Source organism: Festucalex cinctus, chromosome 4 (assembly GCF_051991245.1).
Source record: "Festucalex cinctus isolate MCC-2025b chromosome 4, RoL_Fcin_1.0, whole genome shotgun sequence".
NCBI lineage: Eukaryota > Metazoa > Chordata > Actinopteri > Syngnathiformes > Syngnathidae > Festucalex > Festucalex cinctus.
Window position 1 is genome coordinate 32483193 of NC_135414.1, and position 25435 is coordinate 32508627.

The 25435-nt window shown below is 48.5% G+C and overlaps 4 protein-coding genes across 8 annotated transcripts; all 4 read left to right on the forward strand.

Moving 5' to 3' along the window:
* The first annotated feature begins 373 nt into the window (after window positions 1-373).
* On the forward strand, window positions 374-2524 carry gtf2a2 (general transcription factor IIA, 2). Its single transcript, XM_077520481.1, has 4 exons — window positions 374-604; window positions 1622-1726; window positions 1792-1918; window positions 2344-2524. The coding sequence occupies exons 1-4, from the start codon at window positions 533-535 to the stop codon at window positions 2367-2369; spliced, it is 330 nt and encodes a 109-aa protein (XP_077376607.1). The 5' UTR covers window positions 374-532; the 3' UTR covers window positions 2370-2524.
* Window positions 2525-2662: 138 nt separating this feature from the next.
* LOC144018221 (interleukin-17C-like) lies at window positions 2663-7878 on the forward strand. Its single transcript, XM_077520475.1, has 3 exons — window positions 2663-5661; window positions 7280-7485; window positions 7562-7878. Exons 1-3 carry the CDS (start codon window positions 5437-5439, stop codon window positions 7812-7814), a joined length of 684 nt encoding a protein of 227 aa, XP_077376601.1. The 5' UTR covers window positions 2663-5436; the 3' UTR covers window positions 7815-7878.
* Window positions 7879-8202: 324 nt separating this feature from the next.
* gpn1 (GPN-loop GTPase 1) lies at window positions 8203-16846 on the forward strand. 2 transcript variants are annotated; one of them, XM_077520473.1, is made up of 13 exons: window positions 8221-8416; window positions 8928-9021; window positions 9079-9185; window positions 11330-11367; window positions 11806-11884; window positions 11980-12074; window positions 12149-12194; window positions 13137-13283; window positions 13417-13499; window positions 14151-14190; window positions 14276-14366; window positions 14667-14786; window positions 16096-16846. In XM_077520473.1, exons 1-13 carry the CDS (start codon window positions 8279-8281, stop codon window positions 16200-16202), a joined length of 1185 nt encoding a protein of 394 aa, XP_077376599.1. In that variant the 5' UTR covers window positions 8221-8278; the 3' UTR covers window positions 16203-16846. The 2 variants fall into 2 exon arrangements, with proteins under 2 accessions (XP_077376600.1, XP_077376599.1); XM_077520474.1 differs by lacking the exons at window positions 8928-9021; window positions 9079-9185 and having other exon boundaries at window positions 8203-8416.
* A 150-nt stretch (window positions 16847-16996) lies between these two features.
* LOC144018223 (stathmin-4-like) lies at window positions 16997-24645 on the forward strand. 4 transcript variants are annotated; one of them, XM_077520477.1, is made up of 6 exons: window positions 16997-19026; window positions 19527-19567; window positions 19649-19747; window positions 22630-22806; window positions 22878-22970; window positions 24444-24645. In XM_077520477.1, the coding sequence occupies exons 2-5, from the start codon at window positions 19552-19554 to the stop codon at window positions 22925-22927; spliced, it is 342 nt and encodes a 113-aa protein (XP_077376603.1). In that variant the 5' UTR covers window positions 16997-19026; window positions 19527-19551; the 3' UTR covers window positions 22928-22970; window positions 24444-24645. The 4 variants fall into 4 exon arrangements, with proteins under 4 accessions (XP_077376603.1, XP_077376605.1, XP_077376602.1 ...); XM_077520479.1 differs by having other exon boundaries at window positions 19531-19567; XM_077520476.1 differs by lacking the exon at window positions 19527-19567.
* The last annotated feature ends 790 nt before the right edge of the window (window positions 24646-25435 follow it).

The window sequence follows — 25435 nt, forward strand, 5'->3', positions numbered from 1 at the left end:
AATGCTGCGTGCAGTTGATAGACAAGTTCCTGTGAATTCAAATTGTGCTTTTATTTGTGCTCACGCTTTAAATGGGAGATTGCGAGGTAAGTTTGCAAACGGAAACATACAGCATGTAAATAAAAGGTTCACGTTGGCGGCGGACTGAAATGGAGTGTGAGCGAAGTCGAGAATGAGAGGACAGCAGCAGCAGGAGAAGGAAGTGGACACGTTTCAGGGCTGCACTGTGATGGGCTGGAGATTGCAGAAGTGGCGGACACACTCTTGTACAGTAGGTGGCGCTATACGCCCGAAAGTAGCTTGCATTCCGCCATTAATTAGAAGAAGAAGAGTCGCGCTCCATTTCAGAAGGTGGCGGTAATGCACCACCACAAGTTGCTTGTCGACAGCCAAAGGAAGAAAAAGAAGCCGAAGAAGAAGTTGTTTGTCTGTCTGTGTGTCACCCGGCAAAAGAAAGAAAGAAAGAAGACGACGTTGCTGATCTCATCGCGCGTGTCGCCCTGCGGCGTTTGTGCTGGCCTCGAGCAATAGTATGGCGTACCAGTTGTACAGGAACACCACGCTGGGAAACAGCCTGCAGGAGAGCCTCGACGAGCTCATCCAGGTGAGAAGGCCGACGAGCTTGCTGCGTGCTAACCGAGCGACACTTCCGCTGGCGGCGGCTAGCAACTAGCAAGTAGCCACTTTGCCGGCCGAGAAAAGAAAAGAAAAGAAAAGAAAAGAAAGGCGGAGGACGAGACAGACGCACCATTCCAATTCTCCCCCGCGTCGTTGAGCTTGCGAACAAAGAGGGACGCGCCTCGATAGGAATGTTACTGTACTTTTTCACGTCACACGCAGAGACTCGCCAGCGCCTTCGCCATTTTGGATGTGGCAATATGGGACGCCAAATGGAATGAATGCCCGCGCGCTTCCATTGGCCGAGCGGGGATGCGCAGAAGCGTCAAAGCCTCGCTTGCTTCGGCACTTTTGGCCCCAGCGTCATTACACTTGATTTCGCTTCATTTTTTTTTCTTCCTCCTCAGGTTGAAACGTGAACTGAGGCTTTTTCATACCGATAAAGATGTGATCAACGCTATAAGGCAGGTTGTCCAAATCCGTTCCTCGCATGTTTTGGATGTCTCCCGCTATTTACAAATGACCAGGGGCCACATTTATAAAACTGTGCGTCAAAACCTGCATAGAAAAGTAAGTACAAAATGAAGCCCAAACTCACCTTCGCCAAATAAATAAATTAAAAAAAAAATAAAAAATGGATTGATTTGCAGGACAAAATTAGCATCAAGCTCCCTGGCAAAGATGCTTGTTCGTACCTGACTGTATTATTTTCGAGCTCATTTTTTTGCCTACTGTCAACATCATAGTTTGATTGAGCCTTTTATACTGCATAGATATTTGTCATGTGATGATGTCACGCGTGCAGTATGTGTCCACATGAGTTGTCATGAATATGCTCTGTTGCATGAGACTTGTTCAAGATCGGCCATCAATGAGAGAAGACGAGCGTTTCAAATTTTGAATGACGTTCATTCGTGAGACTCGGCGGGACGACAACCATCTTTTCAATCAAAGTACGACAAAAGCAAATCCTGTGTCTCCTAATTGTTGTTGTGTTTGCCAGACGCAGCAGATCACGCCGCAGTTGGCCCTGCAGGTTCTCCTTCAGTTCGACAAAGCCATCAACACGGCGCTCGCCAACCGCGTGCGCAACCGCGTCAACTTCAAGGCGAGTCGAAAAATGTGGCGACGTCCGTCCGTCCGTCCGTGCTGACGTGTCGCTTGCCTTGTCAGGGTTCGCTCAACACGTATCGCTTCTGCGACAACGTGTGGACGTTCGTGCTGAACGACGTGGAGTTCCGAGAGGTCACCGACCTGGTCAAGGTGGACAAGGTCAAGATTGTGGCCTGCGACGGAAAGAGTAAGTGCTGCCGTCCGAAAACTCTTCTTTTTTATTATTTTTTTTTTTTTTCCACATCCAAACCACTTTGGACTTGTCGCGGTGACAAACGTGAGAAACGCTCGGCGTCTTCATTGGCAGCCAAAAATCCAATTCCAAATCTTTTGAATTTGGGGGCCGATTGCAAGCGCAATTTGTTTGTTGTCAGCTGTCCACGATGACCCCTTTTAGTGGAAGGCTCCGGAAAGCCGCTTGCTGACCTTTTTCTTTTTTCTTTTCTTTTCTTTTCTTTTCTTTTCTTTTCTTTTCTGGCAGCTCCGCAAGCGTTTGCAAAATGTTGCCGTCTTGGAAGTTTTTGGACAAGACGCATTTGTGCAAAAGTGGAGCAAGTTTGCGCCATTGCCGCCTCCTCCCACTTGTCGCTAGCGTTTGCGTTTCTTTTTCAGATTCGGGCTCCAACGCCGCCGAGTGACCCCCCCCGCCCTCGAGTGTCATCGTGTGTGTGCGTGTCAACCTGCAGCATTTTACTTCAGTCTTGTTTTCAAACGTGAATAAAAAAGTCAAGACGGGCGTTTGGTTTGGCTGCGGCTCAAGCAGTCCAGCGTTCCGCTTGCAATGACACCAAAAGTTTTTTCGCTTTTTCTTTTTTGTTTTGCTTCAAACGTGGCGGTGGCAAAATGTGAACGATTCATTCCAAGTGCAAATATTGGACGAGTCAGCATCTGTTTTCACGAGCCAGCAAAGACGCAAAAGGCTCATTTGGGCTCCCTGCGTCTCAACATGCGTCCGTTCCGTTCCGTTCCGTTCCGTGGTCGCGCTTATCCGGGTCGCGGGTGCGGCCGCTAAAATGCCAGAAGAAGCTGGCACTCGCTTGTGGGCGGGTTGGCGGTCGGACAGACGCGCTCGGATTGTCTTCCCCGGCCGGGGGCGGCCCGCCATCGACGGGGCCTTTCCCAGAAGGCCTCACCAGAGAGGGAGGAGCAACGTGACAAGCGGTCGCCATCTTTGTGGAACTTTCCACGAAATCTGAGTGAGTAACCTTCATCTGCTCTTCTACGCTTATTTTATTATTGTTTTTTTTTTGAAGACAAAAATGTTTGTATTGGCCGTTTTACTAAAGGCAGCAGTGGACACAAATGAGTAAAAAAAGAAACAAACTTTGTCCTGTCTTAGAAAATAATCCAAATAATGCTGACAGAAGCAACTGAAACGGCTGTAAAATCCCCCAAACACACACAAAAAAAAGCAAATGATTGCTTCCATACATGTCCACCATGTGAGTTGGAAAAAAAAAAAAAACATGGAGGGGAGGGGTCAAGATGGGAAGTGTGGAAAAAGGTTGGGCGTTTTGCCACACCCACATCTCCTCAATTTTGGGGTGTGCAGTTGGTCCTTTTTCCAGGAAGCAAATTTGTCTTGAATGTGAGAAAGCAATGACGACGCTTCCTAATGAAGGCTCAAGTGGAACGCTTTGGAATTGGGATGGGAAAGGTTTTGCTTGCGAGTTGGTGCGGCCGGCGGTGAACCTGTTTGGGGCCGAGTCCACCCCAAGACCTTGAAAGACCAGCGCGGTTTGCCTTGGACAGAAATCTGTGACGACGTTGCACTTTCGCAGACAATCAAAAGCAAGTATGGATCGAGGCGAGTTTGTTTGCCGACGTTTCCGGTCTCCAAAGCGCACGTGATTGGCGAATCCTGGTCCACAAAGTCCCAACCCTGAAAGGGCCACGGGTGGAGAACAGGCATGTTGTGAATCTGCCAGCCAGGCTTGGACTTTGTGGACCAGGATTTCCCCAACCTTGACCATGTCAAAGACGCGTATGACTAACTACTAGGTCATGATTGCAATGAGTGTTGCACGGGGCCCGGGAGAGCCCCCAACACCCCCCCAACCTTAACCCGCCTGCAGGGCAGAAAATGTGTCATGCGCCCGTCACAAGCAGACCGCATGAAGCAAACGTCTTCATCAGGGAACCTGAGAAAGAAGATGAAAAAAAAAAAAAAAGGTTTTGTGACCTAACGAAAAGCGGGTTAGGGTTGATTTTTGCTGTTGATAGCAAATTCTCAATCCATGGCTGGATTACGGTAATCTAGGGCAAAAAAATAAAAAAATCAGGCCTGGCACTTTGACTTGTGACTCCTGCCCAAGTTCTGTTTCATTCTGCCACTGATATTGAGTGATGTTGCTTCAGTTTGCTGTCCACGTTAAAAATGGATTCATGGACTAATCGCTCCAAATTGTGGGTCGGTCTCTTTGGGGAAAATGGATGATAATAATAATAATAACTACAAAGCACTGCATCTGCCCCAAAAGATGACGACGGCCCAGCGGGCATCTGCCCTGTATGTTGTTTATTATTTATTCATTCACTGACCATTTACTTGTTCATTTGTTGACGTCAATTGGATACTTACTTACAATGTTTGTTTTTTTGTTGTTGTTTTATGTCTCATACGCGTTATTTTGTGAGCGATTTCTGTTCCGTGTACTGAACTTTGGGATACAGCAATGCTTGTTTTAAGTGCTTTACAAATAAAGTTGAGTGCGTGCGATAAGCCACCCGATTTTGGAGTCAGCCAGCCCGTTCTTAAGGTGTGCTCGTAACTCCAATTCTGGCCTCTCTTGGCTTTCTTTCTGCACACTCGAGAGTTTGTTGGAAGATTCTTTGATTGCTTTTCAAATCTTTGGACCACCTTTTCTTGTCTGAACTCCTTCAGCCCGTCCGCACCTGCCTGCTGCCTCGGGTCACCTGAGCAGATGCTGCTGGAGGTACCCAGGAGGACTAAGCAGAGGCCCCGAGGAGAAGCCGATAAAGCGCTTTTCATGTTAATGATGCTCAGCAATTTTCATGCGTGGAGCGAATCGACATGAAGGACGAGCGCCTTCAATGTTTGTTGAAATAATCGTCAGCAATCGGGAGGACGTCAAGCGAAGCTTCTCGGATTTCTCGACGGCTGAAAGCAGCAGCAAAGGAAGTTGCGTCAAGGTGTCCCAGATGAGCTGCAACGTGGGCGGAAAGGAAAAAAAAAAAGCAGCAAACGTGCTGACTCTGCAATCCGGATCAAGTGAGTCATCGTAAACCAGGTCAGGCTGGCGACTTGCTAACATGCGTCGCTTCCTGTGGCAAACGAGCGCTCACCTTCGCCTGTAAAACTCTTCCGCCGATGGATGCATGGATGGAATCGGGACTTGTACAACTTTCCCGTCGCGTGCTCAGTCCGCTTCAGTTTGGCCCGCGTTGGCTTTCCGACCGCATCTTTGCTGTCGCGCTCCGTCGGCGAGCTCCGTTGGACGTTCCCCGTCACCGTTCTTTCCTGATCGGGGAACCGGGACAAGACTGAAAAGCCCCGTGTGGGACAACCCACGTACGCCGAGCGCACGTTGTAGACGACGAGCCTCGGCTACGTCAACAGGAAGTGAGGCGCAAGTTGTGGTTAGCAAGCATCTTTTGTCTGCGGGGGCTCTTCAAGCCGCCGTTCTTTCATCCCAACGCAGAAGCTGACGAGATCAAAAAGCCAGCGGTGACCTCGAATCTTTCATGTGTGCAAAAGTGGGGCGGGCGTCATGCTTTGTCATGCCGGCGCGTGCGGTTTTGCCAGGAAGACGAAAGATGACATCAGCGCCGGCAAATCAGGATAAAGGTGGCGGCCAATGGCGTCGTCTTGTCATTCGCGCACCTCCAGCAACTTCCGAGGAGCCTCCCGGCAGAAGACTGCGCTCAGCCGCCAGAATGTTTTTCACCCTCAACGGCGCCATTGTGACGGTAAGACGCAATCGGGCTCACCGAGTCTTCCATTCCATTGAGCCAAAAGTGAGCGCGCGGTCGGTCAAGGCCGCAACGCTGACCATTTTGGACATCGTCCTCGCGCCGAGCGACTGCCGACACGCGTTTTGACTTGTGACTTGACTTTGCTTTCGTTGCCGTTCGTGTCGCGCTTTCTGCATCTTTGGGATGACTGTTGAAGCGCATCTTCTGGCACGAAAAACCGTTGATCTGGAAGCGTCTCTTGGGCGGACACCGCGGGTCAGGGGTGCCCAAGTCGGTTTCTGGAGATCCATCTTTCTCTTCTCTCCAGCAGCCAACACACCTGACTGGTGCGCAGGAAGGTTATCGGGTTGATGCAAAGCTCGCCGATGAGCCGGTGATTGGATCCAGCTGCGATGGAGGATGGGGTCTCTCCGGAAGCGGACTTGGGCACCTCTGCTGTCCATCAATATGATGATGGTTCCGGAGTGGCCGGGACCAGGTGGGCTGATGGATCTGAGTTGCCGCTCTTGGCCTTCAAGGCCTGCAAAAGGACTTTGGCACAACTTGTCCTTCTTGGGACCGCGCGGGCTCAAGTTGCCGGCGACGCCTGCGACGGAACATCGGAAGCCGACGGGGGCCTCGTGTTGCAATCAGACGGCGGACGAGGCTCGCTGGCGCCGTCCGACGTGCCGAGGAGCCGTCGGGTGCTGAACGGACGGACAAGCCGGCAACATTTGTTGACCCGTTGCCTTTTTGAAGGGCCGTTGGACTTGACGCTGCTTCTTCTAACCCACGCGCGGCTTCACTTGCGCTTCATCTGGCCGCTCCACCAGTCGCCATTTGCCTTGCGTGCGCTTCCTCTTCCGACTGCGTTGACCTTTCGGGGCCAGACAAGTCCAAATGAAATAGTCGGTGGATGTGCGGCAATACACGGACCTTCTTTTTCTTTTTCCTCTTTTCATATGGATTTGTGAAGGAGTTCAACATTTCATTTTTGTGTTCGGACTTGGAAATGATGAACATGTGTCATATCCAAGGTTATTTTACTTAACTAAAGCGAATGAATAAACGACAACAAATTTGTTTCCAAATTAAAATCAAAACGAAAATGCTTCTTAAAAATGAAAACTAACTGAAACTACACAAACTAAAACTATAATTCTAACAAAAATGTCCTTGGTTTTAGTCTTTGGTAATGAATTGAACGCATGAGCCTTTGGGGATGGTTTTAAATGTGATACGAAGCAGATTTATTTTGATATGAGCCGGAAAAGGAACGTTTGAAAGTTTGATGTCATCTAGCAGCAGCCATTCGCAAAGCACCTTAGATGACGTCGCTCCCATGTTTTTTTTTTTTTTTTAAAAACAAACTAATACTGAAACTGACTAAAATTAAACTAAAACTAGACATTTCTGAAATAACTAAAACTAATAGAAAAATAGAACCACCTTGAAAACAAAATTAAAACGAATTCAAATGAAAAATTCCCAAACGATAATCACCCTGGTCATATCTGGCTTATGGTTGTTCTCCGATCGTATCAATATTCGCTAATCAATATTGAACGGCAGCTGGCTGCTGAACCGATCCAGGTGATGCTTTCATTTGATGACTTTTATGTGACGTGTTCAGGTGGCGATGACAATGCTGACGGCGTTGCTGTCAGGGGGCGTGGCCACCGTGGAAGCAGACGGCCAATCGAAAGCCTCGGCGGCGCACCGGAAGTCGAGGAGCGCGCCGAGCGAAACCGTGTCGCTGGAGCTCAATCCCGATGCCTTGCTTTTTTCCAAAACCTTCCGACCGCTGCACAACCGCTCCATCTCCCCCTGGACTTACAAGTAGGCAAACGTACACACGCGCGCGCATGCGCATGCACCTCCATTCACATCTGACTGTGCCGCGTGTGCCGGTCAGCGTGTCGCAGGACGTGTCGGTGTTCCCTCCGGTGTCCGAGGCCCGCTGCGTATTGCGCGGCTGTCTGGACGCCAACGGCGTGGAGGACCTGAGGCTCAAGTCGCGGCCCATCCTGCATCAGGTTCTGCTGCTGCGCCGCCTCAAGGCGTCCGCCGACGGCCCGCAGCACGCTCACCGCTACCGCTTGGAGCCCCGCCTCGTCGCCGTCGGCTGCACGTGCGTCAGAGATCAGCAGCATCAGCAGCAACTCTGACCAAAAACCACTCGTGCTCCTTTGTGTGTGTCAATTTGAATGTCATGAATAAACGTGTGCTATTCAAAAAGTCGCCTCATTGCTGCATGGTTTTACACCGTGGGGAAAGCACTCAGCGGATGGCAACACAAAATGGCCGCCGGTGGCTTCACTTCTCGCTGTCAATCGAAAAAGTCGAAGACCACTGATCTGTACATATTACTGGATAGCCGATCGCTGTTTATGTTGAACACATTTAGAATATAAATCCCGCTGTTTCTAAGCACTGTCTCAAATGTTCTCCAATGTCAGGTAAATGTATCGAGGATCGTATGGCGAGAAAAGTTTCTTGGGCTGAGCAATGTGGCGGCTTCCAAAGTCTTGGCCTAGTCAAGCGGCTATCCAGTCATATATACAGATCAGTGAAGAGGACGAAGACTAACAATAACAAGCGAAGAAGAAAAGGAAGACGCGGCGACTGAGCAATGGCGGCGCCCAGCGAAGCTGCTGACGTTTTGTCGGGCGTAAAGGAGGAGAAGCTTGACGGGGAGGACGATGGGAGGAAAGCTGTGTGTTTGCTCGTGCTTGGCATGGCCGGTTCCGGAAAGACGACTTTCGTTCAGGTCAGCGCTCCAAAGACATCGAGCAAATGCTAGCACAGTTAGCACAGCACAGCTCAGCTCACATGCTTGTTTCGATAAAGTCACTCTTAAATCCCGCCGAACCTGCCTAGGTAGACGTCCACCTACAAGGAGATTATGCGGATAATAAAACGTATTAAGAACAGATCGCGGCGGTAAAGGTGTACGTTTACCACGTGACGTCACATCACGGAGCCTCAAAAGTGGAGTCAAGTGCTCACCTGGCTTGGCAGGAGTCAATAGTGAAAAAAATGGCCCATGGTACAGCATCACTCCTTGTTTTGTGGCATTGCTGTTTATTTGCTCGTTTCATGATGAAACAATAGCAAATCATCATTCATGGCTTGACAAGCAGTCATGGTCAAATAAAACACGTCGTTGTCAGCTGGAAGGTCAAATGCTCGTCATTGTCTGGCACGATGGGAAGAATGGCTTGTCCAAATATTGCCTGCTGGCCGCTTCCTTGTCCAACGCTGTCGCGTCCGTTCCGCAGAGGCTGACGGCTCACCTTCACGCGCTCCAAAGTCCTCCGTACCTCATCAACCTGGACCCCGCCGTACATGACGTCCCCTTCCCCGCCAACATCGGTAAGGCGACACGTGATTGGCTCCTTCCCGAGCGCTGACCTCCCTTCTCCCCGACAGACATCCGCGACACGGTCAACTACAAGGAGGTGATGAAGCAGTACGGCCTGGGACCCAACGGCGCCATCGTCACCTCGCTCAACCTCTTTGCCACGCGCTTCGATCAGGTGATGCGCAAACGTGTCAGGAAAGCGAGACCTTGTCGTCGCACGTGTCCAGGGTGGAAAAATGTTTGGCATTTTGCACAAATGTTCGTCAAATGTTTCCCCACTTTTTTGCCGCAAATGGCGACGGAGGGCACAGCTGACGTTGCTGATGGGCTGAAATTCAAATCGTGCTCTTGATTGAACCCTTTCACACCCATGGAAGTGTGTTGAAGACGCAAAATCATCATGCAAGTATTTGCAAATGGCGCCTGTCAAAGCAAAACACGCGGCCGTCAAATCTCCCGAAAAGCAAACGTTTTCCTGCAAATTCAACCGCCTGAAAAATAATTTGATATCTCAGCTCCTGAAGCAGATCAAAACAGAATTCCAAAAACATTTCAAGGCTAACACCTGTTAGCGTTCACACAAACATAAGTTTATGATCCCAAAACTTCCATATAGATAAATACCTTTTTTTTTTAAATCATCAAACAACTGTGTGTATATTTACCTTCAACACGGGAGCGCATCGTACTAACCTGGGGGAATCGAGTGGTAATTATTCGCCGTCCGTGCCGTGGCAAAGCCGTCGACGTTTTCAACATCCTCGTTGTCTCCAAACGGATTTATGAACAATATGTCGACTGCTTCCACTGATTGGAGGTCCTCCCGAGCCGCCGTCGTTTGTTTCCTAAGTCCCGAAGTCCGATCCGTGTCAGCCATAAATGCTGGAATCGAATTGCAGGACACGCTGCGAGGCCCGCGTCAACCTGTCGTGATTATTGGCATGCGTTTCATCGGCCGAGAGAGCGACAGTTGATCAAAACAAAAACAAAACCAGACATATGAGCTCTCCCGGCTTGAAAAGCAGAAGAGCGCTCCAACGGTATCGAAACACGCTCGTTCGCCTTAATGGGTTAAATGTGAAAGGTCAAGATTTCCTCTCGTCTCTTTTCCAGCCCAAAACGTTAATTGATGTTAAGGACACGCCCACCGAGTACTGCCAATAACGCTAATTGACATCGAGTCTGTTTTGTTTGTGTTTTTTTCTCGCAATGGGTAGTGCATCTTCTTGTGCAGCTCTGGTTTGTGAATGAGCTGGAAAAAAAACAAAAAACAAACAGCCACTAACTATGGCCAGCAGATGGCAACATTGCATCTCTTTTTCAATTTGTTCCTGCGTATTAAATGACATGAAAAAACATGGCGGATCTTCGCGAATGGAACGTTCTCAAGGATGATGTAAATGATCAAAGCGTTTGTCACATGAAATCTAATTCAGTGTCGCTAAACAACAAATATTGGTGTGAAAGTGCAGGAATCTTTTCACAAGACGTTTGTTCTCCGCTCATTTTTCCCATTTTGGCTTCCTGTCACTCAAATGTTCAAATGACTAAAGAATGGAATAAGGTTATTTTTCCTAATGAAAGAATGGAATCCAATTTTTCATATGGTATCCATCCATCCAGCATATTTCGAGAGTCATAGCACACAATATTGTTTATTATTTATTTAGAGTGAAAATCGGCTGCCACTGTCTTTTTTTTTGGGAGAACGTTTGTCAGAAGTTAAGAGTTAAAAGCAGAAGGTGGGCGTGGTCATGGAGGGCAATTGCTGATTGACGGAAGTGGCCCCCATTTGGCGTGTGCGTCAGCACTTTGAGTCAATGCTTGATCGTGCAAAGAAGCCTTGAAAACAAACGCACAGACTTTGCAGCGAGTGAAGCAGGATGACTTGTTGCGCGTGCGTTTCGATGGACGGCAACGCGTGTATTTTTGTGGGGCTTCTTTGCATGATCAAGCATTGGCTCAACGTGCTTTTGTCAATCATCAATCGCAGTCGATGACCACGCCCACCTCTGGAAAAGGCTCCCAAAGTGTCCTGTTTGTTCTTCTCTCTGCTTTTTTTCATTCCTTTTTTTTTTCCATTTTTCCCATGAATAATCGCGTCCCAATGAGAGTTGTGATGCGCGCGTTGCTGAGCAAGCTAGCTTAGCATCTGGACGCGTTGTTGTCGCCCAGTTTGAGTGGCAGCGGGACGCTTTTTCAAGCAGCTGCTTATTTGTGACCCGTCTGCAGTCTTCATGCTGCTGATTGGAGGATTCCAATCCAATCGGCTTCATGACTTTTCTGCGTACTCAGTGTGTGTGTTTTTTTGTGTTTCAGGTGATGCAGTTCATCGAGAAGAAGCAGCGCAATCACAGGTCAGTCCATCGATTGGCTAATCAATCGCGTTTTTGACAGAGGAGCAACTTTTTTTTGCAGGTTGATCCCGGTGAGCCCAAACAAAGTCTTTAATGAAGCGATCCAAATAGGACAATAAAAGTCGTAGGTGTTATTTTTGATATTTGACAGCCGTCGTACTCATTCGCATTGATTGGTGCGGGTCGAATGGAGGAAAAGCGGCGATAGAAGCGCATGGCCGCCATTCGCAGTTTGCATTGTCTCCTAAGTAGGACAAATGACAAAAGCAACACGGCGTCGACTTGACAGGCGGCACTTTGATGTTGGACTCGGGATCGCTTGCTCATCGTGTTCCAAAGCAAACTTTGAGGCAAAAGAGAAGTGCGCCGCTTCCACGAGGGACGAGAGAAATGGGAGCGGCTGCAAAGGGATGATTTGCGTTTGTTTGCGGTGCGCAGGTTGGTCCTTCTGGACACGCCGGGCCAGATCGAAGTGTTCACGTGGTCGGCGTCTGGCAGCATCATCACGGAAGCGCTGGTAACGCTCGCCGGCCGAACCGCCTTCGCTCGCCTTCGCCGTCGCCATCGCCGGCCGTCCTGACGTGAACGCGCGCGCGTGTGCTTGCTCGGCAGGCGTCGGCCTTCCCCTGCGTGGTGCTCTACGTCATGGACACGTCTCGCTGCGTCAGTCCCGTCACCTTCATGTCCAACATGTTGTACGCATGCAGGTAGGCCCGCCCACCCGCTCGCTGGCTTTATTGATTGGTCGCTTCTCTTGATCGGCGCCATCTTTTGCTTTCAGTATCCTCTACAAGACCAAACTTCCCTTCATCGTGCTCATGAACAAAGTGAGTCACTTTCTCTTCCACTTTTTCATTTGCGCTTCCGAGCCCGCAAAGGCGATTTGTGGCGCCTTTGCGGGCTCGGGCGTTTACGATACGGAGATATCAATGGATTCAAGTTGCCAATGGCAACGCAAGACGGCCGCTGCCGGCTTCACTTCTGATGCCAGCGAGTTGTCATCATTTGGAAATTTTTCATTTGAGTTAGTTTTGAGTTTTGTTTTTGAAGTTGAGTTTGGTTTTATTCATTTTAGTTATTTAATAAATGCTTCCTCTTAGTTTTAGGGTTTTTTTTGTTTTGGTTTTTGAATGTGTATTACTTATGCGCATATTTAAAAACCATCATGGCTCCCAGGTCATCTTTTGGTGCTTTTCTATTGGCTGCTGCTCGATGACGTCATTTGTGTGTGACACACAAAAGGCCCTTATTACTGCAGTTCATATCACAAAAAAAGAAAAAAAAGAAATCTGCTTCAAATCATCCCCAAAGGCTCACACATTTTACCAAAGATTAAAATAAAGGACATTTTTATGATCATTAGATTTAGTTTCGGAAACAAAATGTAGTTTCAGTTATTTATTTTTTAAAAAGCATTTTTGTTTTGATTTTATTTCATGAACAAAATTGTTTTTTGAATGAGTTTTTTGTCAGTTTGAGTTGACTCGAATTAACGTTGGCGTCAACTTGATGTCGAAGTGTCTCATCTTGACATTTCTATCGCAATATATATCCAAACATCACAATATGGTTGGCGATATGAACAACGGTCACAGTATTGTCAAAAATGAGTTCATACTAAAAAAAAAAGAAAAAAAGGAGGTTCAAAGACGTGGCGACTGGGAAGCGCCACCGAATGAATGGAAGTGAATTGACGGACGTCCCCGTGAAAAGTTGTGATTGCTCGTTTGCGTCAGCGCCTCCACCTTGACCGCGTGCGTGCGTTTCAGACGGACATCATTGAGGAAAGCTTCGCCGTGGAGTGGATGACGGACTTTGAGGCCTTCCAGGACGCTTTGAACCAGGAACAGTCGTACGTCAGCAACCTGACGCGCTCCATGAGTCTGGTCCTGGACCAGTTCTACTCCGACCTGAGGGTAACTCCGGCGTCTGCTCTCAATCGTTGCCCGCCCGCCACCGGGTGACCCGCAGGTCACTCAAGGGCACGGCGGCCGTCATTTGTACGCAAACGTGCCATTGGCCATTTGGAACGTTGCAATTGTTGCACAGGTAGTGGGCGTGTCGTCGGTGACGGGCAGCGGCTTGGATGAGCTGCTCGTTAAGGTGCAGGAGGCTGCTGACGAGTATGACAGGTGAGAATGCGCTTTGTCTGATCAAGGTGACCACATTCGTGTAGCGCCGGTGGCCAACGTGGCCGCTCCCCGTTTCGCCTGGACAACGGGAATGCGCTCCCTCCCACAATCCAAAAGGGTTCCTGGAAAGTTCAACAAGATTGGACTCGATCGTTTGGTTCCAAAAACATTTGAGAGCTCACGCCGGCAACTTTCACCTTTATGATATCGATATATTTGTGTTGGATCAACGAAACAGCCGTGTGGCATATCTGCGGCTACGTTCACCTTCAACGGTGTCGCGTACTTGTAAATGAGCAGCGCCAGTCGTGCTGCGAACGTGACGTGTGATGTGGAGCGGTTGGAAGTGGTCAGCTGGCCGGCATTTCATTAATCTGCCGTCAGTCCGCCGTCAAATTCCAGGACGCGCCACATCACCCTCGCGCGTATACTCGGATGCATTTCAGCGGCCAAGAGACGCAGAATTGGCCAACAGCAAACAAAATGACGGATCCGCTTGGAGTGCTACAAAACGAGGTACTGCGCTCCAGGACAAAAACATTTTCAGCGGCGCTTCTCCCGATGTCACGTCCAATATTTCAGTGATGTGACTCGCCCGTGGTCTGATTTTTGGAGTGGCTTTTAAACGCTTGCTCACGTTTTGCTGCTCAGGGATTATCGGCCAGAATACGAGCGACTCCGCAAGCAGCTGGTGAGTGTTTGTGAACAACAAAATACGTCGTCGGCCCGCAAAGACTCCTGCTCAGGTCGGTCAGCGTTTGTCACGTGTCCGTCAGATGGAGGCTGAAAGTCAGAAGCAGCGAGAGCAGCTGGAGCGACTCGGCAGGGATCTCGGCGCCGTCCGCATGACGCCGGATTGGCTTGCAGGTGCGCAAAATCGCTTTCCGTTTGTTGGTTTGACTTTGTCGGCAACATTTTTCTCTGGCAAGAAGTTTTCTTTGTCTCAGCTCACACTCACGCTTGACTGACAAGCACACAAATGGCTTTTTTTTTTTCTTTCTTCACATGATGAGAAAGTTTTGCACAACCTGCTTGTAATCGTCTTTTGTTTTCAGGTGAGTTTGACGGTCTGGTTGTGAATGGAGAGCACACAAACGAGAGCAGCACTTTTGTCAATGTTTTTGCCCGGGTTGCTGATGATGCAATATCTTTTGTTTTGTTTTGCAGAAAAGGCCAATGTGGGCGGGCCCAGTGACCTCATCATGACTCGCGGCATCCGTGACTTGGACGACGACGACGACGACGATGCGGCGGCGGACGGCGACACGGACGACGTGGACCACAGCAGTAAGAAAACCTCCCAGATTTTGAAAAGCTCTCAATTTTCAAAGCCAACTTCCGTTTGGAAGGAATCTGTCAATGACGAGCGTTTTGGACGCGGGACCTTTTACCAGAGCGCGCAAGTCGTTTCTCCCTGTGCCTCTTCAGTCTTGCTGCCGGTTTTTTTTTTTTTTCTTTTTTGGTCATTCACAACAAACTCTTTCACATGTGTGCATTTCTTTGGAGGAGGAGTCAAGTTGATCCGGCTTTTATTTGCCAGTTGTCTGCTGCAACGTGCTTTCTGCAGGTGCTTAGAAATCAATGAATGCATTTGGTGAAAATGAAGGCGCAACTGTAAAATGCAAACCAAATTGTGCATGTTTCTCAAATCACCGTAACTCCGGAAGCGTCGGTGCTAGCAACGTCATTCCAACGGCTTCCGAAAGCAGAGAAGCGGACCTTGACGTCAATACGTCGGCGGTTGGCAGGATGATGTCACATGTGGAGGACGAGCAAGTCGTGCGTCAGAGGCGAGTGACTTCAAATCAGCGGAACTCCGCAAGCGTTTGTGTGTGCCGGCAACTTCATTGCAACAGATCGTGAGAGCGCAGAAGTGGAGCTTTGCATCCGTGCCACATACGGTGCACTGCTGTGGATGTTTCTACACGTCGTGTTCATGTGTGGAGTAGGAGGAAGCAGGAGGCAGGAATTGACGCAGGTTTTTCCAAGTCGCGTAACTCGGGAACCATTTGCACTCGCAAAACAGTACGAGTGGAAGAGTGGAGCTTTACGTTGAGAGAGAGAAAAGTTCAAAAATCTTGGAAAATAGGATGAAAAGGTATTTATGAAATGGTGTTAAAAAGTTGAGGATCCGAAGACGCCAATGAGCGTACGTTTACATGCAGTTGCCAACCCCAAAAAACAAAACAAATATGCGAATCAGAGCCAATATTGGCTGATAGAAACACGTTTGGGGTGCCTGCTTTGAACGCAATGTGGGCTTGTGATCTGTGCCCGCTCGATTGGCAATGTTTCAACAACTGCTTGTATGCCGGATACGATAAGGGCGCGCACCAATGCCGCACACGTGCAGAGCCAAAAGTGGAAATGGAAGACCAGATGTTGTTTTTGCTCCCACGACTTTTGGACACACACAATTCCCTCCAAATCCAGTGGCGGCCATGATCTTCTTTGTCAGCTTGTCAACGTGCTGACTGACGCTTCATTGCGCCTCCGAAAAGCACACAACTCGACTGCGTGGACGTACGCGTGTATCGTCTGTCACTTGGGCCACTCCTAAGCATGCCGCCCGCTTGTGCTTGTAACTTGTGTTCAGAAGTGGAGGAGAGCAAAGAGAAGGACGCGTTTGGGAACTTCCTGCGGGAGCGGAGGCAGGTGGTGGAAGTGCGCAATCGCAAGTGCCGCTCGCCAGATGCTCCTTGACGACGTCCAGCAACTCCAGCAAAAGACAAACTCTTTTTTTCTTCTTTTCTTTGTTTCTTTTTCTTTTCTTGCCCTCCCCGCTTTGTTTACATTTTGTTCTTGTTGGCAGACGTGACTCTTGCTTCTCAAGTTGGCTGTTGGAATCTGACTGCATCAATATTGTTTTTTGTTTTGTTTTCCTCCCGCATTCCCAAAACATTTTGGTCCTGTTGGGATGATTGAAGACTTGAAAGTGTCCGTAGGTGTGAATGGCGGCGGGCAGTCCAGGCACTCGCTCACCATATCAACGTGACGAGCGCGGTGGAAAATGGCGGGACTGAAAGCAAGCACTTGCTGACGATAGCTTCCCATCGGAGGAGGTCGGGACTTGCGCTCGCTCCAGGTCACTTGCAAGGCGGAGGCAGCCTAGCGAGCAGAGCTGCACCGCTTGCTCGGCTGCTTCCTGCCTGCGCAATCCACGACCGCACACAAGAAGGAAAGAGACCTCAAATTGTGTATTGGGACGAGCAGGCTGCAAATGACCATCTCTCCATTTTCAGACATGAGAACGTTTCAAAGAATTCTTCTCCCCAACAGTCACAATCTGTTAAAGCGCTGCTTTCACTGAGTCATGGAAGTTTGAATTATTTGATGTTTGTCTATTTTTTTTTTTTTTCTCACAAAATCTGCCTTGGAAATGAATGTAGCATGGTGTGTTGGAGTGTAAAACGCAACAGGACCACAGCTTGAAGTCTTCCCTAGTTCCACTTCAAATTCGACATAAGAATACTACACAAAATGAGCATTTTTACACACGTTTTTCACGCAATGTCTGATTTTCGGTGGATGATAATAATTATGATTATGATTATTCAGGCAGTAAAAGACGAGCGCCAGCAATGATCTCCACGTGAGTAGTTTTGCACAGAATCGTTATCGTTCTTAAACGCCACGATCGCCATCTACTGGCCAGTAGGAGAAATACTCGTGGTGACAACTTCCGGAATCGAAAACGAAAATACGAGCCGTTTTTTTTCCCTCGATTTGTGCCTCGCGCTGTATCCTATAGACGTTTTTTTGAAATAAAAATTGATCAACTGTAATCATGCTTTTCCTTGCTCATTCCAGACAACCAAACGAGAAAATCGAGCTGTATTTTCATTTGGTTTTGTCTATTTTCAAGCGAAATTGAACTAATGAGTCGTTTTTCTACTTTGAATATCCGTTTTCAAACGAATATCCATGCTGGAAAGCGAGACGGAGCGTTTCCAACTGGGCTGGACAATCTCGGTCCTCGAGGGCCCGAGTCCTGCAGCTTTTGCGTGTTTCCCTTCTCCAACACAGCTGACATATGATCAGCTCATCAGCAAGCGATCCTGTTGATTGGAAGCAGCTTGTGTTGTGTTTGAAGAGGGGAAACCTCGAAAAGCTGCACGACTTCGGGTCTTTGGCCCTCGACGCCCGGCCCTGTTTTACAAAGATCCCTTTCAGCTCGGAATGACGGTGATGAAGCACTTTTGGAGACTGCGCATGCGTGGGAAGACGCCAAGTCATCGACGAAGGAAGTCGGAACAATTTTCATAATTATGTGGACATTGTTGGCCTTAATTGCCGGAAAAGAAAGTCTACGACAGCATGCAGTCCAATCAATCAATCAATCAATCCGAAATTGAGGTTAACAAAGCGGGAAGAAATTGGCTTTGGCGCCAGCTTGAAAACTTTTCTATTTGTTTCCTTGATTCAACACGCTAAAACCAAAATGAAACAAAAAATTGTATAGAGTGGCAGGTGGGTCTAATCGGGAGACTCGTTTGAATATATCGTTGTTAATAAATGGATTCATTGCCCAGTTGTATTTTTATTTTTGGAATTAATAGGACTGAGGCAATGATGATGCTAGGCTATATTGCTAGCGATATAGGATGGATATCAACATTTGTCATCGTAAAATAAAGACATAAAAGCCATCCAATGGGAAGTCATGAAACAGGTCAGCAGCAGTTTTGAACATTTGTTGTGATTCAAGAGCACCGCACGTCTCAATCAAGAGTTTTACACAAGCATAAAGTCCTTTTAGACAAACAAAAGCAACTCAACGCTGACCACGTTTTTTCAAGTGCCCCCTGAATAGCAAAGTGGACTTTTGCTTCATTTTTCCCCTTCTTGAACGTGCCTAATCATTTGGATCGATCTACTGTTGAGTCTTTCGTTTTTTTGCTTGTGTGTGTTTGTTGAAGATGATCAATTGCGCCGGCATTGTTTTTTTTTTTTTATGATTTGAAACGTCCGTGTTGAGCGTCTCGCAACCACGTGACGTCACACTGGTGGCGGTTGGTTTGCTCGCTCGCTTGCTTGTCGCCGATGACGCGTTGCATGTGAAATTTGAAAAGCGTGTCAGGAGCGATGCAAGCGGGCTCGTCCACATTTGGCGGAGCAGCTGAAGGCGATGGCACAGTTGAGGCCAAATGCACGAGGCCGGTCCGGTCCGGTCTGGTCCGGTCCGGTACTGCACAGTAGTTGATGGGAAGGTTAACGACTGACCTCGACAGTCACAAAAGAAGACAAAGTCAAGGGTCACGTGCTATCTCGCAGGCAGCCTTGATTGGCTACTCATGACATCATCGCTTATGATGTGGATTTTTAAAGATTTTGCAGAAGAGGCTGCAGTGCATGATGGGAGCTGCAATGTGCTGAAGAGAAGCTGACCAATGAGTGGCTAGCATCCCTGTCAACCAATGGGATGGCTCCCAAATGATGTCATGCAGCAGCTGCTGTGTTCCTGATGCTGCGGAGGTGCTCAGCATCATCATCATCATCATCACGGTGAAGGGCGACATCACAGCTGGTGAGTGATCCTTTCTGCTGCTGCATTATGATGATTAGGATTATTATGATTATGATTCCTTGCCATGATTTCCGCTGTTTTGTTGCTTGTTGGGCAATTTGGTGGTGATGATGTCGTTCGCTAACTGGGTTAGGAAATGACATCAATGGCTGGGATGCATTCTCCAATAGAACAAAAGTCAAATGTTGGCAACAAGGATGAACCAGAAAAGAAAGAAAAAAAAAAAAAGAGCAACGCCCCTTGTACAGAAATGGAAAAAGTCCATTTTGTTCAAAAAATCAAATCAAATCTGTTTGTGAACTTGAAGGCTCAAAAGTGTTTTGGTGGGAATTTGATTGAAAACGCACAAACACAATTGTTGTTGTTGGGGTTTTTTTTTTAATCACATCCGGTTTCCATGCGAGGATGTTTGTGTTTTTGTAATGTGCAAATGTTCCATCTGAACTGTTCGGTAAGAACTGGGCTGTCCGACCTGTCCCTGACTTTGGTCTGCCCGGCAGGTAGGCAGGATTTCTTCTCGGCGGCATGATGACGTTTGCAGGTGCGTTTGGCTTCAAGGCGCAAAGTTTGTTCATGGTTGTTGTTTGTTCATCTTTTCTTTTGCCAATGTTGCTCCTTTCAGTCTGCGGAGAGAAGTTGCCAGGGCTCCCCCTGCTGTCCTTCCTGTGCTCCTGCATTGTGCAAAAAGCCTCCCACGAAGTCAGCGGCGCCAAGAAGGAAGGTCAGCTCCAAGTTGTTGTTGTTTGTTTATGTTTATGATGCATATAAACATAAACAATGAGCATAAAAAGCCAAATTTGCCCGTCTTCAAGTTGCCTTTGGCGGGCAAACTCGCTCCTGCTGCCTTTTCCATGTCTCCCTTCTCCAACACAGCTGATTCGTATGATCTGCCTTCTCGTCATTCTCACCTGTGTCGGAGGAGGGAGACATGGAAAAGCTGCAGGCCCTCCAGGACCGTCACGTGACTGAAAAGACGAGCGGAGCAAAAGGCGACAGGTTTGAAAAACAACAAGAATCGACACAAATGATTTGCGGCTGAATGTGAACACGTTTGCTCCACGTTTCTTCCACTTGACTCATCCAACAATTTTCAGCAATCAAACGTGAATATTTTGTCCAACTTCATTATTTTTCATGTACAATGAATACCTTCTTCAAAAGTCATTTTTTTTCTACTTGCTGTCTGTCGACTGATGATGACATCACCTGTGCTGAGGAAGTACGATAGGTCACCTGTTTTCTGGCGTTGGTCAGTAAACTGAGCCGTGATTGGTCGTTAGTTACCTACTTCCTCAGCACAGGTGACGTCGTCATCATCATCAGTCCATGGCAAGTAGAAAAATGACTTCTTAAAAGGAAAATAATGAAGTTCGCACATGAATGATCAATAAAATGTGAACTTTTGACCGCTGAAAACGTCTCAATGAGTCAAGTATCCCTTTCAAGTCAACGAGTTTAAAATTTAGGTGGATGACGTCATTGGCGTGGAAGCGGAAGCATCCCACCAACCCGCCAGCGGGCGTGGCCGCCTTCCGATCCGCATGCTTCCATGTATGAGTGCAAATCCCTTCGACAGCATTGTCTTTCCTTGGCGTGACGACGACTGCTTCTGATTGGCTCGGTTTGCCTCAAGTGGGCCAATGGCATCAGCCAAGACGCTGATCTGGATAGCCGATATTCCATACAGGGCCATGCAAGCCGTTGAAGCCACAGGGCAGCCATCTTGCTCCTCCCACCTGGCGATCGATCACGCCAATGTGAGCCGCTCGGGCAAAAGTGTCCGCGTGTCGGCAGGATCAAGCTCGAGATATGGACGATATTAGACAGTTGGACATTTTTTTTGGTCCATTTTGAGATTTGTCCACAAAGACTGTATCCTCCATGAGGTCTCTCGTTTCATTTCCAAGCAGCGCAAAAGCCCAAATTATAAACGAAGTGTATGAAAATAAATCATTATTCAAGCGTATGCATTATAACCGAGCGGGTGTTTTTAGCCTAGCTGCTAGCTAGCGCCGCTTCTTGCGCAACTGGAAAAACAATCTGAATTTCCTAGCCTCAAACGTAATTCACAAATGATTTCTAAAATGTTGTGAGGACATACGCGGATCTGCTAATGTTTGGATGGGCATTGCAAAAAAAAAAAAAAAAAAGAAAGAGGAAAAAATTCAAAATACACCATTCAGCATGAAAGTGAACAGAAGAGTCATCGTACTTGCCATCGGTCTGGATGCCGGCCAATTGGAATCTCCGAACAGACACCTCATCTTCCATTTTTGGATTTCTTTCTTAACAAATCCATTTCTACTTTGAATTCAAATGACACACTAAACGAGAGACCAAGTCGTGCGCGAGCAGCCGCAGGTTACCCCCGCGGAGCAGACTGAGCTGCCGCTCGCCATCCTTGAGCGTCAAAGCCAGATGAGGGAAGGAAGAAGGGCGCGTGTCGGCCGGCCCGTCGACGCGCGAGTACGGATCCACAAAACAAGCGTCTGGATGCCGCGTATGTGCGGGCGAGCTTTCGTTGCGCAGCAGCCAATATTTGAGCGGAGAGTTGAAGGGCGTGGCCACTCGCAGTGTCGCGGGCAGGCAACATTTGGATGCCAGCGACTCGCTTCTCATACGTTCACTTTTCTCTTCCAACAAAGATGGCAAAGGAATATTGTTCATCTTCACAATTGGGAATCCAAATCAGCAACAAGTCCCGGCGCATGCGAACGAGCGAGCGAGCGAGCGAGCGAACGAACGAACAAACGAGCGAACGAGCGAACGAGCGAACGAGCGAACAAACGAGCGAGCGAACAAACGAACGAGCGAACGAACAACGAACAAACGAGCGAACGAACGAGCGAGCGAACAAACGAGCGAGCGAACAAACGAGCGAACAAACAAACGAGCGAGCGAACGAACGAGCGAGCGAACGAACGAACGAACGAGCGAACGAACGAGCGAGCGAGCGAACAAACGAACGAGCGAGCAAACGAACGAACGAGCGAACGAAGGAACGAACGAACGAGCGAGCGAACGAACGAGCGAGTGAACGAGCGAACAAGCGAGCGAGCGAACGAACGAGCGAGTGAACGAGCGAACGAGCGAACAAACGAGCGAGCGAACAAACGAGCGAGCGAGTGAACGAGCGAACGAACAAACGAGCGAGCGAGCGAACGAACGAGCGAGTGAACGAGCGAACGAGCGAACAAACGAGCGAGCGAACAAACGAGCGAGCGAACGAACGAGCGAGCGAACAAACAAACGAGCGAACAAACAAACGAGCGAGTGAACGAGCGAACGAGCGAACAAATGAGCGAGCGAACAAACAAACGAGCGAACGAACGAACAAACGAGCGAGCGAACGAGCGAGCGAACGAACGAGCGAGTGAACGAGCGAACGAGCGAACAAATGAGCGAGCGAACAAACAAACGAGCGAACGAACGAACGAACGACCGAACGAACGAACGTCGAGCAGCCAGTGGTGCGAGGCAGGGAGGAAAAGATGCACAATACACGTGATGAGATCTTCAAGGGCAACTTTTGTCCTTCCATTCTGAATGATGACGATGACAACGATGACGACGATGCCACCGCCGTTGTCCTTTTTGCTACAGGCACATCGGTGGATTTAAAGTTGGGCGCCATCCGCCATCTGGAGGCAGCAGGCGATTGCGCCAGTGGGCGGACCTTCCAGGTCATCCTCCAGCCGCCCGCTTTCCTGCACTCCGGGCGCAAAGAAGGCCACGCCCTCTCGCCCCAAAGCATCCAAGCAAGCGCAGCGCAGGAGAAAAGTGGGTTGGAGACATTTGACGTGCCTGCGCCTGCTTGAACGCCACTTTGACGCGCGCGTCTTTCCTTCTAGTGTCGGGAGGCGGAGCTTGTCAGCAGTTTGGCCGGGAGAAGGGAACATGAGCGGCAGCTTGTGGACAAAGATGATGTCACGCCCTTGCCGGAGGTGAGCTCCATTTTGCTTCCTTCAAAACGAGGTCATCGGCTTGGCAAAGAGACAGAAACCAGTCCAAGACCGTCTTGGAATTGCTCCCTTTTTCCCTTCCATAGCGATCCAAGCCTGCAAGCATTTGCTAAAAACAAACCAAGAACCAAAAAGTGCTTTTGTAAAGGCCGCACGCAATCTTTATTCTTTATTCATCAAACGTGAACAGCAAAGGAGGCGCAAATATTGATGACGCCCGTTTACCTATTTTTGCATCGTCCTCCTCTGAAAACGTGGCGAGCGTTTTGTTGTTCTGAATTGGAACCTCCCTCTCGTTTTCTTTTGTTTCTTGCCACATTTGTTTGTTGGGAGTTTTGAGGTCAACAAAGACGACACAAATGATTGATTTCGCTTTCCTCTTCGACTTCCATCCTTGGTTTGTTATTGCAGACAACTTACATCGCCTTGTACCTTTTTTTTTGTTGTCATCATCATATATTTGTCACTTTTTCTTGATGATTACATTTTAGGCCAACGTCTCATTTGTTTTCAATTCATGATGTTCTTTGTCAAATTTGATATACTGCAAAATAATTTTCCATTTTATGAAAGAAAGAAAAAAGTGTGTGAAAGTGTTCCCGTTGCGATGTTTTACTCGCGACAGCTGAATTCCACAAAGATCCCGTTTGACACTTTGAAAAACGAACTTGCGTGTTTTGTCAACACTCGCCAGTGACGGCCGCTCATCGAACGTTGACGAAAAAAAGAAATGCAATCCAAGTTGTTTCCATCACAGGAGCAAAGCGTCTTTGCCAAATCAGCATTTTGCCAATATGGAAATGCTTTTGGCGTTTCTCGCTGGCCTTCTGCGCTTTGAATCCGGACAGGAAGCAAACGCTCCTCGCGGGTCAACACAACAAACAAACAAAAAGTGCGTCCGCCCAAGCGAACGTTGACCTTGACGGACGCACGTCGTCATCATGTGATCAAATTGCTGTGGCGCGAATCCGGTGCTAGAGTGCCGGTCTGCAAGCCCAATATGGCGTCTTGCGTCCTCAGCCCTCACGACTCGCATACGCTGAAGCCGCTCCCGCCCGCCTCATGTTGCGTCATCAGCCGCTCCTCAAAAAAAGAGGCGAGTGAGGTGCAAAAGGTCGTTTGTCACTTGCAAACGGGCCTTTTGCCTTTGTCAGACGTCTCGGTTGCAAGATGAAGATGATGAAGATGATGATGACGATGATGACGACGCCCACGTGGCCGTGGAAGAGCAAACACGCGTGTTGTCAAATGCAGACGAGCGTTGGGATGCCGTTGCAGCATGGTTGCGTTTGTTGTTGGTTTGGGAAGGCGACCAAAGTCAAATTGTCCAACTTTGACTTGATTTTGTTGCCCGTCCGATTTCGGCGTCCGACGTTTGTCTGTCAGCCGCGTGCGTGCGTGCGTGCGTGCGTGTTGAAATGCAAACATGCTGACGCTCACGTGTTCCATTGGCAGCTGACCTGACGGAGCACCTGGTGCCAAGAGCGGCGGGCGGAACGAGGAGCCCGTCTCGGAGGTGTTGACGTGGCAACGAGGCCGAGTTGCCATGCGAGGAGAAGCGCACCTGCGCGGCCTGCACACCTGTGGCCCGTTTGGCACATTGTTGCGGTGCCAACAGTACACTGAAGCTTTCAAATAAAACACTTGAACAGTTCAAGGTCTGTTTGTCTGTTTTCTATTTCTTTTTGCTTGTCTTGTCTTGTTTGTGTACTGCTGCCCCCTGCTGTCCATGTTGCCCAATTGTGGGAGCCAATATACAGGATGTTGAATATGGTTTGGCCTTTTGAAATGTGAATCATGCCACCTAGTGGCCAGGTGTGTTTAAAACGGCACCCTTCCAAGCCACATTGCAGCCTCATGAACAGGCCCCGAGTTAATTGAACCAGGTGTGCTGATGCGGAGCTGAAGTGCAGCAACTTTGTCAATGCGCCTACAGGCTGCTTTTCTTTTTCATTTAGAGGCTACAGTTTATTTGGATTATAGTGTTTTGGATTGAATGACTTTATGCACACACCAATCAACACCATTACATATCACACACATACACATCTGAACAAAGAAGATCCAAAGGAGGACAATGACCGGAAACTGAAGTCATCAAAAATGAAGTTAAGCAAATCTTTTATGTCTATGGGAGCGCGTTGGCAAAATGCTTACAAAGAATAAAAATGTGGATCTTGTTGGCCTTAATTGAACGTTGGATTGTTGGAAAGGAAATGAAGGCTGCTGAATTTGAATGGCTTATTTACGTTTTAGACTGGCGCGAATGGGATGAATTAATTTAACAAGCCACCCGCGTCAGCAGGGGTCGCTGTCGATGGGCGTGGGGGCCACGTGTCTACCTCGGGACTACAAATATGGCGGCGGTTTTGTAGTTCTCGCTTATTTCGGTTGTTTTTGGAATAATGCTGTGCATTTGGCACGTTTTTCGGTTGTCAGTTGACTTA